The sequence below is a fragment of the Grammomys surdaster genome, unplaced genomic scaffold, assembly GCF_004785775.1.
Source record: "Grammomys surdaster isolate TR1022 unplaced genomic scaffold, NIH_TR_1.0 126086, whole genome shotgun sequence".
Taxonomy (NCBI): domain Eukaryota; kingdom Metazoa; phylum Chordata; class Mammalia; order Rodentia; family Muridae; genus Grammomys; species Grammomys surdaster.
The window spans coordinates 4,816,266-4,829,056 of NW_021620894.1; the positions used below are offsets into that span (position 1 = coordinate 4,816,266).

At 44.6% G+C, this 12,791-nt stretch overlaps 1 protein-coding gene across 1 annotated transcript in view; it reads right to left on the reverse strand.

Annotated features, from left to right (window-relative positions):
* Positions 1 to 12,791, reverse strand: part of Sorl1 (sortilin related receptor 1) — a 163,299-nt gene that overhangs the window by 97,966 nt on the left and 52,542 nt on the right. Inside the window, exons 7-11 of the mRNA XM_028755788.1 lie at positions 11,306 to 11,407; positions 10,125 to 10,294; positions 7,109 to 7,301; positions 3,818 to 3,935; positions 3,544 to 3,617 (exon numbers count right to left, since the gene is read on the reverse strand). Of these exons, the coding sequence (XP_028611621.1) occupies positions 3,544 to 3,617; positions 3,818 to 3,935; positions 7,109 to 7,301; positions 10,125 to 10,294; positions 11,306 to 11,407 (657 nt within the window). The remainder of the gene's footprint in view (positions 1 to 3,543; positions 3,618 to 3,817; positions 3,936 to 7,108; positions 7,302 to 10,124; positions 10,295 to 11,305; positions 11,408 to 12,791) is intronic.

The following is a 12,791-nucleotide window of genomic DNA, read 5'->3' on the forward strand; positions in this document are numbered from 1 at the left end:
CAACAACAAAATTGTAAGGATAAACTTAACAGAAAATTTCATTTTCAGTAATAGCAAGTTTAAATATTTAAGAATAACACACATATACAGTGGAGTGCTTGACTAGTATGTTTAAGACCCTGGATCCAACTCCCAGCTTGTAAGAAAAAAAAAAACAAAGGAAGAGAAGAAACAAGAGGGGAGGGGAGGAGAGGGGAGGGAAGGAGAGGGGAAGGGAGGGGAGGGGAAGGGAGGTGAGGGGAGGAGAGGGGAAGGGAGGGGAGGGGAGGGAAGGGGAAAGGAGGAGAGGGGAGGGGAGGGGAGGGGAGAGGAGAAAAGAGGAGAGGAGAGGAGAGGAGAGGAGAGGAGAGGAGAGGAGAGGAGAGGAGAGGAGAGGAGAGGAGAGGAGAGGAGAAATCAAGTCAGGCATGGTGGCATATGCTTCTAATCCCCATACTCAGGAGGCAGAAACAGTGAGACCATGAGCTTCAGCCTGAACAACTGAAGGAAAGGACATACAAGGCTTCTACATTGGAAATGTAAAGATGCCAAGAGAAATGAGAGAAGGCATGGAGCGATAGACTACAACGGTGGATCAAAAGACTCCGTGTTATTAAGATGTCAATTTACCCTGAAATCGATTTACGAATTTGATGCGCTCCCAGCGAAAGTCCTAGCAAAACTGGCAGGGTCCGCAGACACACAAAGGACTTTGAATAAGGAGAGCAATTTTGAAAATAAGTGAAGGGCTCGCCCTAATTGATTCCAACACTGGCTATAAGAATTTGGTAATCAAGACAATATGGTGGTGGTGAAAAAGACAGACACACAGCTCAATGGAACGCAACAGAACACCCCCCAGTACACCCACATATACATGATAGATTGATTTCCAAAGAGGGGCCAGGGTGACACAACAGGGGAAAGAGAAATCTTCTCAACAAATGGATAAAAATAGCTATCAAAAAGTGGTTCAAGCAGATTAAACTATGAAAACAATGGGGTGGTACCCATTCGCTTATGACACATTTAGAAATTAACTCTAAATGAATCACATGTGTAAATACAACTTAAAGCTATAGAACTCACATATACACATGTACACATGTGACACACACACACACAAAATGGGAAAATAAAGTATCAAACATTAAAACAGTTTAACTATTCCAAGTAGGTAGAACAATTAAAATTTGATTGGATAAATAAAACCACCATTGTCCCTATGGTGGGTACAAAATGCAGCAGAAAAGAGGCCACAGGCAACGTGACGGTTTGTATATGCTTAGCACAGGGAGTGGCACTATTAGAAAGTGTGACCCTGTTGGAGTAGGTGTGTCACTGAGGTCATGGGCTTTAAGACCCTTGTCCTAACCTCCAGGAAGCAATCTTCTCCTAGCCGCCTTCAGATGAAGATGTAGAACTCTCAGCTCCTCCTGCACCATGCCTGCCTGGATGCTGCCATGCTCCCATCTTAGAGATACTGGACTGAACCTCTGAACCTGTAAGCCAGCCCCAATTAAATGGTGTCTTTCATAAGACTTGCATTGGTCATGGTGTCTGTTCATAGCAGTAAAACCGTAACTGACACAGGCAATGAAGCCTCTTAGATGAGCTTCAGGTTCACAGGAGTGACAGAGTCTTGGAAAGAGGAACAAACAATCCATCCATACAGAGCAGCCCTCATACAGAGTTCTAGACCTACTATCAATATGTAGAGGTGGAAGCAGACAGTGGAGAGAGGAACGTATACAACAAGAGGCTACAGAGATACTTGGGGCATGCTTGATACTTTGAATTTATAGAAACAAGGGATGGCTCTTATCCAACAGAACACTATAGCATAGATTTACTATAGTTCACAGCTCTGAGTGAAGTTGTTATGGAAGAGGAAGTTGTGGGGACCAGAGAGTTTACATAGCCAGTTAGAGGGCGACCAGAATCTCGGTCACCACTATTCCCTGCAGCAATCTGTCACCTGCCTCCCTCATCCCCCAGTGTAAGTGATGACTAGTCCCCTTCCCATATGGGGACTCTGTGGTGAAGGCCACCCACGGGGACTGTGAAGCTCCCTCACAGGTAATCTCCAACTCTCATCCCCAGCTACTTCTCTGCTAGTTCCCAAAACAAGGTCCCTTGGGTGCTGACTACTTCCTGGCAGGCATTACGTATGCCTGGAGAGAGTCTCCAACAGCTGCCCTGGCAACAGCCAGGCAACGAGGCTCCAATGGAGGAGGAGCAAGACACAGCTCTCTACCCAAAGGAAATAACTTGCGGATGTTCCCATCCCTGTCATCTCCAGCAGCAGAAGGTACTAAAAGCCCGCAGGCCCCTCTGCTGGTGAGAGGATGCCGCACTCCAAAGGAAACAATAGCTCTGCGGATGGAGAAGCAGCTGTTCCATCTTTCCCATGGGACAGTATACAGGCAACCTGAAAATTCTAAACCTTCAACTCTCATTTGGCCATGATAGCCTGATCGCTTCTTTCATCGGAATACAGACTTGGTTTTTTCGGCCATTCTGGGTAGAACACTTAACTTGTGAGCGTGAATGCATATATACACATGTATGTGGACACACACACGAGAGAGAGAGAGAGAGAGAGAGAGAGAGAGAGAGAGAGACAGAGAGACAGAGAGAGAGACAGAGAGAGACAGAGAGAGACAGAGAGAGACAGAGAGAGAGAGAGAGAGAGAGACTCTGCCTGTTTTCTCTCTTTCTCATTTAGAGGGATGATAAGAAGCCTAGGCCACATATGAGGTAAAATGTAAGAGCAATGTTTACAAATTACCCAGAGCCAAACGGTAACATGATTGCTGTGTGTATGCCAGATTTAGTGTGAAAGCATGCACACTTCTCCACAAGAAGCATCCACTGTGGGGATGGAAGCAACAGATGCTGACTTTGGGATGTCGGGACCCACCCTCAGAGAGTCCACACAGACCAAGTCCCTACAGAATAGGACCACAACTTTGTCGGGAGCATAAGCTGACCATGGAGAATGGGTGTGGTCAGTCAGTGTTCAAGATTCAGATGAACCGGTTAAACAGTGTGAAAAAACAATCCCCTCCCATAGCATGGGGAAGATGCAAAGGGCCAGCCAGCGAGGCTCAGAAGGAAAGGGGAAAGGAGCAGTGTCAGACCCGCCACAGCTGCATTGTAATTCGCTGACACATTCACCAAATTTTGCTGGGCATCTTCCCTATGCCAGACACTGTTCCAGCCCTGGGCTGAAGAAGTAAGCAAAACAGACACTGTATTCTCCCCCTTATGGAATGTATTATCCTGAAAAACTTGTTCAAATTCACAGTTGTTTCTAATTAAAAAAAACTGAAATAGTCTGTTTTTTATTTAAAGTGATATTCTGGCAAAAATCACGAGTACATTATAGGGTGTGAAGACACGGGAGTGCGGCTCACTCTTCTGTGGGGCCCTTGGTTTCTGTATACACATGCAGATCATACAGAGCATCACAGACCTCTGCCAGAGACCATTGTGTCCCTGAAATATTGGTTCACAGCTCACATGCTCACCCTAAGGAAAGCCCTGGGACCAGGAACTAACCTCTCTCCATCTGGCTCCGGCACTGCTGGAGATGTACACGTTGGTCTTGCTGGCCAAGTTCTTTCCCACAGAGCCTGAAATACAAAAGGAAGAATAAGCCGGAAAGATATCTGGTCCGACCAGACATCCCAAAAAGTAGCTAGTCACTAGGATAACGTCATAAAGCCACGAGGAAGGGACACTGCTGGAGGTGTGGATGATCACTGTATATCTATTGGCTGCATGTAACCAGCCCACCCAAGCCCCTGGGTAATAGGCAAGGACACTTACTTACCAGTAGCGATGACGAGACCAGGGGCTGACTCCTTGGACAGGATAGGCATCCTCCGAAGTTGGAGATTGAGCAGTTGACTGAGGCGCTGGGCCAGGTGGAGGGAACAGCCCTGAGAAAGCTTAAGAAGGAAATTTCCATATAGCATCAGCATATAACACATGCCTAGGACTCCTACAAACCCAAGAGTCTATCCGAGGACCGCACAGCAAGACCCAGAAGAGTATCTGGCCCAGAAGAAACCAGACTTACAACCCAGTGGTCTCCAAATCTCCCTAGAGAGAGCATAGCTTCTGAACCAACATAAACGTATACCACTGAAGAAAAGAGAAAGATAACTTAGAGTCCCGAGACTCCCAGAAATAACAATTATAAACAAGTGTCAACTCAAGCAGAGAAGAAAGGCAGTCGGAAGAAAAAGTATCAGAAGTCTAGAAGTCTCATTGGAAAACGACCAGATGTTAAGAATGTGTGATATAAATGCTACAGGGGTCATGTGGAAACCTTAAAGGCGTATCTCACGTTTGTACAAAGACGCAGGCTTGAGTGGTGTTGAAACTGACTTCCTCACTGTGTGTGGATCCCTACCATTCCATCAATCACCACAGATGCTTCTGCCTCGTTCTCCTGGCCAGGAAAATGATGGCTAACATATTTCAGGCATATCAGTGATCAAAACGGGGGGACTCTGTGTTCATGGCACAGGTAAAAATGATGACAAGGTTTGTCCAATCTACTTCTTTTTATCACCACACACACAAAAAAATCCTTCTAACAATCCAATCTTGCTAGCATCCTGGTTTAGTCAATTAAGAACAGGAGGAAATCAGGTTGGCTCAAGGAAGTTTTCTTTCCCTACTTCCTCTTTCACTCCTTTTATTTCACCTACAAGGAAGTTGATCCTTAGAAGTGTTTCTGGATCCTTGGACCATCATTTTTTAACCATATACATTACTATATATTCTTTTTTCCACCTCATGATTTGGATTGAAATACTCCCCAATGGTCCTATTCTAAAGATTTGGTCACAAGATTTTGGTTCTTCTGGGAAATGGTAGAATCTTTAGGAGGTGGGACCTAGTGCAAGGAAGTTGTCATTAGGTGTGCCTTTGAAGGGGACATGGACACCTTAGCCTCTTCCTCTTTGAGTTTCTTTTATCTATTTCCTGTTTGCCATGTTCAGTCAAGCTGATTCTACCACGATGTTCAGCCTTGCCTCTGGCCCAATACAACAGGGCCAAGCAAGCTCAGACAAAAACGACTGATACCTCTGAAACCGTGGACCAAAATCAGCCTTTCTATCTCATAAACTGATTTTTGGGGCACTTTGCAATGGTGACAGAAAGCTAACATACCACCTACGATGGTTGGTTAACGTTCACGGTCAGTTTGATTGGATCGAGAATCATCTAGAAGATACACCTCAGGGTAGGTCTGTGAGAAAGCTTCTAGGCTAAGCTGAGGGGAAAGAGCCAGAGTCATCATGACTGCACAGCTCCATCCTAAGGTCTGGGGTCCCTACCTGAATGAAAAGGGGAAAGGAAGAAACAAAACTCAGCCTTGAGCCTTTCCCACCGTGATGGGTTGTACTCTCAAAGTCTTGAGCCAATGAATGCGTCCTTTCTTCCTAAAGTTGTTTCTTATTAGCTATTTGGTCCCAGCCAAAGGGAGAGGGACCCAACCACCGCTTAAACTAAGAATTAGAAACTAACAGCCAACTGACAGCCCTACAGTTACAAGCTGATTCATCTGAGAAATAGTAATGTCACTGAATCTGTTTCACCAAGCTTGTCCCTCTATCCTACGGCATGTTCAAAACTGCCTAGACACATCCATATCGAGATGGGCCAAGTGTCTGAGGTTTTAGATACTGAGAAAGGGGAACTGTCAAGGTGTTTACCCATGTCTGTTTATAGCTCACTTCTTTCCAAAGTTAGATTTCAGGTGATAAATTAAGACCTATGGCCAAAAAAAGAAGAAATCTAGGGAAGTGTGTTCTAGGACAAGACTCTCGAAAAGAAATTTCCCAAGGGGAGAAATACAGCAATGAAATGCAGGGGAGACAACATAGCTTACCATGAACAAACAATTCAAAAGTCCAAAAGATTAGATGATAAACTAAATATGGTTGCACCCAAAACTAACACTAGTTTCTTCTGGTTTCTTTCTGCCCACTCAGGTGAAATGGAAATATAAGTGTGCTTGTCCCAGAAGACCCGGGAGCACAACAGTCAACTCATGAGAACACTTAGCAGGACCAAGCAACACAGTTTAAAAGGCTTAGCTTTTCAGATAGGCACATAAACAGGGAACACTATACTCGTTCCTAAACACTGTAGGCTTAAGATAAAATTGGTGATGTCATTTTTTATAGAAGTTCCAGACCAGGAGAAATAAAATACCATTTTATTTTAGAGTTAAGTCTAAACACTGTATACATAAAACTGGGAGAAAAAACAATGTCCATTTCATAATACCAAGTCCTGCTAATGGAATACAGGCACCTGCTAGGCATAACACAACCTCTCAAATTTTGGAATCCTATTCAACACTTCCACCCTTAATTTCTGTCCCACCCTGATTTTCCCACTGGGTTTTTCATCAAATTGGTTCACAAAACTCCAGCTTCCCAGAGATGTGATGTCCTCAAAAGACGTACGTTATGCCCTCATGTCAGAGCCACGAGCTAACTCAAGCTCATTAGGCAAGCAATAAACACGATGTCTAACAGATGTTGTGTATCACGGTGCGTCCTTCAGAACTTTTAAATTACCCTGGGTGTGACAGCAGAGGACATAACCCTGGCACTCTGACCACTTAGGAGGGTAATGTAGAAAGACTGCAAGTTCGAGACCAGCTAGGGCCACATAACAAATTCTAGGCCAGTCTGATCTACATAGCAAGAGGCCGTCTCATAACAAAACAAAACTTGAGATATTAGGCTAAAGGTATATAGTTCATGAGTCAAACAAACAGGGTCTGTACGTGGTTCAATCTCCAATATCCAAAAAAGTCTTGAATATCCCATGGCGCCCCTCTGAGTTTATCCCAGCCCCCACCATGCCTCGGTGTGGAGCTGGGGACCTGAAAGGGCAAATGCGCATACGGAAGTTTGTTCCATGTGTTCCTAACAGCACACTCTATCATCTTGCATGCTTCCCGTAAATATTGAATATAGAAAACTGCACCAGACCACAGCTCTCTGTTTTGTATCAAAAAAAAAAAAAAAAAAAAAAAAAAAAAAAAAAAAAAAAAAAAAAAAGAAGAAGCCAAATAAGATTAAAGCAGCTGTACCTCACAATTGATTTTCTCTCCATATCCTGTGAAGGTCGGGGCCTGAAGAAATTCCCAGGTTCCCCCTTTGTCAAAGGTGATGACCGACCTCATGTTCTCTTCATTCATAGAACCATTAATCAGGGTGGCAATGTAGACGCCTTGTAAGCCTTCAACTCGGTGAAAGTCGGCAAACGGCTCATTTGCAAAATACCTGCAGGCAAAGAAAAACAATCGTTCATAGCCTGGGACTGGCATTTGCTTGGCATTTTACACTGTGTGCAGTGTAATATTGAACCATCTCAAAGCACACAGTATCACGGCATTAAGTACACCTCACCGTGCTATGCAATGTGAGTTCCAGGACATTTTCATTATTGGCAGGCACGGTCTCTGTCTGCTTTTCTTTTAGTTCCCAGGCTTTTGGTAACCACAGCTCTGCTTTCTGTCTCTACAGATCCGTCTGTACGGATTTGCCTGATCTGGCTGTTCTGTAGAAACTGAATCATGCAATACCCTTTCGTATCTTGTTACTTTCACTTACATGTTGACAAGGTTCACCCACGTAATGTGCACCATACCTCGTTTCTTTAGAGTTACTGGGAAGCCTTGAGCTAGGTGTGCAAGACACTGCTAACAACGCCCAGGCTCACAGTCTAATCTGGTCCCTAGAAATACAATTATTAAACACTAAACCCAGGGTTTCCTGTCAAGAGTTCGCATCTATTGCTAGTTTCCAGTGAAACAGTACAGGCACTGAGGACAGCTCTGGTTAACAGGACAGTAAAGACCGTCCAGGTTTCACTTGCTACCCTAAGAGCCCACTGGAAGGAAATTTTTCCCTAACATTGCACGTTCATTACAAATATAATACCTATGAGGAATGGTCACCATGGTTCGTGTGTGGCTTTTAAAATTGAACCTGTACCCTTTATGTCAGGGTTTCTGAGCCATTGAGCTGTACAATGAAGTTCCTATGTCCCCATCATACGTCGTAAAAATCCCCTGAACTGGATGATGGTTGTACCACCTCAGACAGGGAGACACACAGCAACCTCTGCTGAAGGAAGGGGAAGAAAATCAATAGTGTCAATGAAGCTGTGATGAGAAATACCCTCATCCCCAAATACTGAGGTATAGACTAAACCCTCTGATGTGGGATTCCTTAGGTCTCTGTTGAGGAATGGGCTAATGGGCTCTGGCCTTCTGCACGCTCACCTCAGCCGTCTTGCCTCTGGAACCTACCATCCTGAGGCTCACTGCTTGTTATGCCCGTGTGGGAGGCCTGGGTTTCTCTCGAGACCTGATTCTTTCCCCTATTATCTTCTGGAGGTTTTAGCATTTACTGCCTGTCAGCTTTTGCTTCACAATCCTCTGCTCTAATGTCAATCCACGCCTTCATTTCCCTCTTTGGCTTGCAGTAGAATAACAGATTTCATGGCTGCACTCTCTTCTGAGAGCTTGTTTTCTCCCATCGTCTCCACCAGCCCAAGCCAAAGCATTTCTCCCCTCCCTTTCCCAGGCACTGTGGGCTTCAACTTGCCAGAAACTTCACCAGGTTTCCCCTTCAGCCATACCCCACACAGCTACACACTGGCAATCATCCCCACTGACTGAGCCAAGTGTTCCCTCCAAAGTTGTCCCTACGGGTCTGCCACATTGTTAGCACATTAGTTCCTATAAGAGTCTTACAACTAGCTATGGCTTCCCATGAGATTCCTCCAAGCACAATCCACAAATGCCAGAGTGAGCCCCTGTTAAGAGTTCTCACTCCCTCTTCTTTAAGGAAACAAGAGCTGGTTTGTCAGTATCACTCTGCCCTACTCAGTTCAGAGTCACTTATTCTAAACCAGCCTGCCGACCATATCTGATAACTCACCCTCACCCCATTCCATCTGGCTGAAACAGAACCACGAACGATAACAGCTCACTGAACTGAGCACATCTGAACCCCTGTCGCCCTGAGATAAAGCCTGACAATGAGAAGAAAGCTCAACAGGAATCTCTTTTCAATATCTCAACTGGATGACACATGGCGGTCTCAGACACCACAGGAGGAAAGTGTCACATGTAAGAGGCAGTTTACAGGTATGACAAAACTGTATGGTCACGTAACTGAGGACTCCTTCCTCGATGGTCCTCTCCAGGTGGGGCTCCCACTCTGTCCTACCATGAGAAATTCACCTAAAGATCTGACAAATGAGTAAGATAATAAAGTCATCAGGAAGCTGTATTAGTCACTCTGTCCGTAGACATGGGAGTCTCCGCGTGTGTGGGTGGGTGGGGGGGGCAAAACTTAAAGTCACTGAAAGACCTGAGGGACAATGGTTCATTAATCTTAATTATTAAACCATGTAAACCCTATTATTCATCCACAGAAAGAAGTGTGGTGCTAACCTTCAGCCAATGGAGATGAACCTTGAACACATGCCATAAGCCAGACCCAGAAGGCCACGTACCATCGTGTGATTCCACATATGCCAAACATCCAGAAAATTAAATCCAGAGTTCTCAACTGCCCCCAAGTCCTTTGAGAAGGTAACACTCAAAAAGCACCTAGGACTAAAAGTACCAAACAGCCCTACATTTGTGATTGACAGTTAAAGGGACAATGACATTGGGGCCTTTACTATCACACACCATCTTATAATTACCTCTAAGAGAGGCTGTCAATCAGTCACTTGGAAGCAGGGCCCCTGTGTTCCCTGAAGTGATGGTATCTCCCAACTGTTCTTACCCATTGGCTCCCATACCACAAAGCCCAAGGGAATGGTTAACTAAGTAGCTGAGGTCCTAAATGTCACCCTAGAACAGCAGTGCTCAGCCTTGGCCACACACAAAAATCCCCTGAGGGACAACCCGAACCATAACTCCAGACCAATTCAATTGCAATCTGAGGACACCTGATGGGGTAGGAGTGGTACACACCTTGAAAGCACCTCAAGCAGGCCATGTGTACAACACTGCAAACCACTAAGGTAAGAAGAGGCAGGTGACCTGGCTGTCCCAAGCCTGGGGGCTGGGGGGTTCTCCTTACCTCACCAGGGTGTCACTGCCAGCCCCTCCTGGGCTATAGTACAGTACATTCTCCAAGGATAGGGAGAACTTCAACCCCTCCGCCTCTGAGATGTAGAGGTTAGTACTGTTGTTGCTATGGCTCACACACACGAAGACCTGGTCCTCGGAGGCATCGGCGATGTAATATTCCTTAGGAAGCCAAAGTCAGAAAACAAATAGTTAAAAACCCAATTCTCCCTGTGGGTTTTTATACACACACCCAGGCAGTGACTCTACCTGTCCCAGGGATAACAGTGGGTATAAAGGCACAGCTAAGGCCCAACCTGAATGAAGCTGAAATAATCTTCCCTCCCAAGTATCCATGACTGGTCTACACATAGAGCTTGCCAGTAAAGTACGAGAGAAGAATGGGCCTCTGACCTCCATAAATGACCTAGAAACCTCTTTTTGGTAATGATGTCTCCTCAGTTCTCCCAGCGACCTTGTATTAGCACAAGGCACGATCTAGATTAACACACATTTCGTTTCCTCTTCTTTTCCCTCGGGAGACTAAGAGAACCCATAGAACAGCATTAGACAGAACAGATTGTCACTCCTGTTACATACCCGCCGAGCTATCCACCACAGGCTGATGCCAAAGCCTTCCAAGGTAACCTCCCCACTGCAGGCTCTACCCTGGTGATACACGCTGAGCCTTCCCAGCAATCGGTATGTACTAATAACTGAATTCATTTGAGGTATGTGCTCATAAAGAATTCATTGGAGTACTGACTATGTACGTTTTCTCCACTCTGTTCTTGGTCTTTCTAACCTGACTGTTTCTACAAAGCAGAACCCAAATATATCCCCTTTTGGAACCTTGGCCATCTGTAAGTCATATAGCCTGTGGTTAATAAGTAAATGCCATGCACAAATTTCCCATTGCCTGAGGACGGGCATAGGAGACCACTGACCGGCACTGACCCTTCTGCCAATCTTACTGCACTTAAAGCAGGAAAAGGATTCCCATTCAGCTCCGCTTCCAACAGTGAAGTGCACAACAGCAGATCACCAGGCCCAGAGTATAACAGGTCTCTTCAGAGGCCTCTCTAGAGGATGCCCACAGGGAGAATGTAAAATGTTCACACCAGCAGGACATTCCCATGATGCTTGGAGACAAGCATCCTCCCCCCCTCCCGGCTTCCAGCAGACCTCACTCACATTAATAGGATGCTTTGTGACAAACTGGGCTGCTCTCATAGGCTTCCGGCCAAAGGAGACCCAGAGCTGGACAGATGACTGCTGCTGGCTGCCCGGAAGATGCTGCCAAGGAAGAGAAGAGGAAAATTAACTGTGCCAGATGACAGTCCCTCAAAATGTGGAGGAAAGAAAACAGGTCAAACCCCTCTGATTCTGCTGAAAATACCAAGCAGTCTCTGACTCGGTCTCTCTTCTGTTTTTACAATGTCATCCCTGAGCTGAGCTGTTTAGTGCTGGACACTCAATTTATAATTCCTACAGACAGTCTGGGGGCATCAGAGGAAGAGAGACCGTGGTATGACAGGGGAACCTGGACACAGGAAAGGTGGTGGAGGCTACCCATGTGTGAAGAAGAGCGATAGGAAGGGAGAGAGCCATGGAGTTCAGACAGAGCAGAGCCTATGGCTGTAAGCCTGCACAGGCAAGCTCAGCCATACGCTATGCAGAGCTCAAAAACGCTTCAATCTGCAAGGCTTTGCAGAATGCTTGGTAATTCCATGATCCAATCTCTGAACATTTCCCATCAAGTTTTGTGTGTGTGTGTGTGTGTTTGTCTGTATACATATATATTTATATACACACACACATATATATATGTATACACACATATATGTATATATATGTATACACACATATATGTGTATACATGTATACACACATATATGTATATATGTATACATACACACATATATGTGTGTATATATACACACACACATATATGTATACATACACACATATGTATATTATACACACATACATATATATGTATATACACACATACACACACATATATATGTATATACACACACATATATATGTATACACACATATGTATATATATGAATACACACATATATGTATATATGTATACACACATATATGTGTATATATGTATACACACATATGTATATATGTATACACACATATATGTATATATACACACATATGTATACACACATACATATATATGTATATACACACATATATGTATATACACACACATATATATGTATATATATGTATACACATACACACACACACATAGAGTGTGATAGAACAGAACAATCAACCATGCTGAGTACCCCACATTGCATTAGAGATTTTAAGCCATCACTGGGTCATGAAAATGCTAAGGTATCCTGTGCATACGAAGACGTCCATGACTACCAGTGAATACACATACCCATGAAATACATATATTGCCCCACTATATTTTTTCCACGCCTTTAAACTCTATTCCCCAAAACAAGACCATTTCCAGTAATACCAGAGGCCCAACATCAGCTGGAATTTTCGACAGAAGAAACAGAATAGCCAGTAAGTAAATTCAAAAGTGTTCCACGTCTCTAGCCATCAGGGACATGAGAATCAGAACTGCTTTCAGATTCTATTTCATACTAGTCAGAATGACCATCATGGTAAAAATAAATGACACCCACTGGTGGCA